The sequence below is a fragment of the Bidens hawaiensis genome, unplaced genomic scaffold (assembly GCF_021521415.1).
Source record: "Bidens hawaiensis isolate Kalapana, Puna unplaced genomic scaffold, B.hawaiensis_p1.1 tig00028546_1, whole genome shotgun sequence".
In the NCBI taxonomy this organism is placed as follows: domain Eukaryota; kingdom Viridiplantae; phylum Streptophyta; class Magnoliopsida; order Asterales; family Asteraceae; genus Bidens; species Bidens hawaiensis.
Genome location: NW_027494677.1, coordinates 13,922 through 16,600, shown reverse-complemented (window position 1 = coordinate 16,600; position 2,679 = coordinate 13,922). Strand labels below are relative to the sequence as shown.

At 41.6% G+C, this 2,679-nt stretch overlaps 1 protein-coding gene across 1 annotated transcript; it reads left to right on the top strand.

Moving 5' to 3' along the window:
- The first annotated feature begins 282 nt into the window (after positions 1-282).
- On the top strand, positions 283-1,580 carry LOC143577386 (uncharacterized). The gene is made up of 3 exons (XM_077061228.1): positions 283-666; positions 864-1,016; positions 1,104-1,580. Exons 1-3 carry the CDS (start codon positions 283-285, stop codon positions 1,578-1,580), a joined length of 1,014 nt encoding a protein of 337 aa, XP_076917343.1.
- The last annotated feature ends 1,099 nt before the right edge of the window (positions 1,581-2,679 follow it).

Sequence of the window (2,679 nt, the reverse complement as noted above, 5' to 3'; positions counted from 1 at the left end):
AGATGGGTCCGGAGCAGACCAAAGCAATGAATGATTAGGTGAGTGAGTTATTGAAATCGGGCATCATCAGGGAAATAAGGTACCGGAAGTGGGTCGTGAAACCAGTGATGGTACCAAAAAGAAAAAGGAGCATGGCGTATGTGTATTGATTACAAAGATCTGAACAAAGCATGCCCTAAAGATTGCTACCCACTGCCTGAGATATACTTGAAAGTGGACTCAGTAGCCCCATACCGCTTCAAATGTTTCTTGGACGCGTACAAAGGCTACCATAAAATCCACATGGCAGAAAGAGATCAAGATAAGACAACTTTCCGCACAGACAAAGGCACATTCTGTTATAAAATGATGCCATTTGTATTAAAAAATGCAGGAGCTACTTATCAACCTCTGATGGATAAGCAGTCCGGGGAACAGATTGGGAATAACCTGGAAGTGTATATGGACGATCTGGTGATTAAGAGTCTGGAAGAAGATCAAATGTTGTGGGATATCAAAGACACTTACCAAAGGTTGCGGAGTATGAAACTAAATCCTAGCAAATGCTCATTCAGGATGGAAGAAGGCAAGTTCCTCGGGGTGATTGTCACAAAAAATGGGTTCAAAGCTAATCCCGAAAAAGTACAAGCAATCTCCTGCATGTCCTCCCCAAAGTCACTGAAAGAGGTACGGACGCATGCCCTCCCTAAATGAAAGGTTGGTAGCAATGAACAGATTTCTAGCAAGTCATGCCACCAAGTAATTCCCGTTCATTTCTATGATGCGGAACTACCTAAAGAAATCACAGTTCCAGTGGACCCAAGAAGGAGAGCAAGCCTTTCAAGATGTAAAGAAATGTTTGATCGGATTACCAACACTGACAGCACTGCGGAAATACGAAGAGTGATTTTTGTATATCCGCATCATCCAAAGCGGTGGGAGCAGTACTGCTAGTAGATCACAAAAAGATTCAAACACCGATTTACTATGTCAGCAAGACTCGATATTCCATCATGGAAAATATGGTCTTAGCACTGGTATACGCGTCAAGACGCCTCCGCAAATATTTCCATGGCCACCCAATCAGTGTGTGGACGAATTACAAAAACCAAAATGTGCTCTAGACACCGAAACTGTCTGGACGATTGGAAAAGTGGGCCATTGAACTAGGAGAACATACCATCCAGTACAGTCCCATGCCAGTAGTCAAAGGACAAGTTATGGCAGACTTCATCGTGGAAGTACCTTATGAGAAAGAACATGAATGCAGAGCAGAAGAGAAATCGACCGTGATTATCGAAGAAAATGAAGCATGGTCGTTATTCACTGACGGAGCATCTAATGATGAAGGGCCAGGGACCAGATTGAATTTAATAAGCCCAAGAAAACAAGAATTCACATATGCTATCCGCCTAGACTTTAATAGCACAAACAACGAGGCGGAATATGAAGCATTCCTGGCTGGGCTACGCATAGCTGACAAATTTGAGGCACAACATGTCGAAGCACACGTTGACTCATTGCTTATGGCCAGCCAAGTTAATGGTTCATACGAAGACAAAGATGAAGTCTTGGCATCTTACTTGGAACAAGATAAATAGTTGATCCAAAAATTTAAATCTTGCAAAGTGAAACACATTAAGAGAAGTGAAAACAAGTCGGTCGACATGCTAAGCAAATTAGCAGCAACCATCTTTGAACACCTGGCAAAAGAAGTCAGAGAAAAACACTGAAGGAACCATCAGTTCCACCGATACAAGTCTGCATCATGCGGAGTCCTGATGAATCATGGATTACTCCCATCAATGCATACCTCGCGGAAGGCCTCCTACTGCAGGAAAAAAGCATAAGCTCAGAAGATACGGCACCAAGTGTTGCAATACCAGATTAGAGAAGGAATCATATATAGGAAATCATTCCTAGGACCACTACTACACTGTGTTGATGTTGATGACGCCAACTACTTGATAAGGGATATACATGAAGGGGTCTATAGGTTACACGTGGGGCCCAGAATGGTTATGGCAAAAATCACCAATGCTGTCACACCCCCATCTTAGGCCTAGGCGGGTGACCAACAGTTGGTACCACATTTGTAAATAAATCAGAGTTAGCGGATTAAAGCAGATAATATGTTTGCGTGGATTAAAATATAATATTGACTTAACAAAACACGGGATAAAATATTATTTTAGTGTTTACAAAGATTACTTGTTTATACAAAATCACCATTCAAGTTTTAATATTAACAAAAAGGATCTGAGCCATCAGATCGCCTAGATGTCACTTCGTCCTTCCATGCTTCTATCCTTCATTACCTGTAAAATGTTTAGAAAATACGTCAGCAACACATGCTGGTGAATAAGCTGACGCATAAAATATTTTCTTTACTTGATTATCCCTCGAGACATAACTTAGGTCCGGCCTATCGTGGCTTAGGAATAATCAATTTTTAAAACAAAACACAATTATAAACTTAAGTTCTACATAAATCACTCAGCAAACACCGCATTGTTCGACATTACTTAAGTGCCATACATATACACATGATCATCCTCAATTGGACGTAACTTAGGTCAAGCCCATCGTGGCGGAGGCTCATGACCAGGTTTGGTGCGGTGTGCCCCTCGACTTTTTACCACATATGTAAGGATACAAACAAACGTACACGACAACCTGAGGGCTAGCGATTACCTTTGT

Bases quoted from the DNA above. Each gene is read 5' to 3' on its own strand.
- LOC143577386 (XM_077061228.1), top strand. From the start codon at position 283: ATGGCAGAAAGAGATCAAGATAAGACAACTTTCCGCACAGACAAAGGC. The intron at 667-863 runs GTACGGACGCAT...CAACACTGACAG, and splicing joins CCCCAAAGTCACTGAAAGAG to CACTGCGGAAATACGAAGAG. The intron at 1,017-1,103 runs GTATACGCGTCA...AATGTGCTCTAG, and splicing joins AAAATATGGTCTTAGCACTG to ACACCGAAACTGTCTGGACG.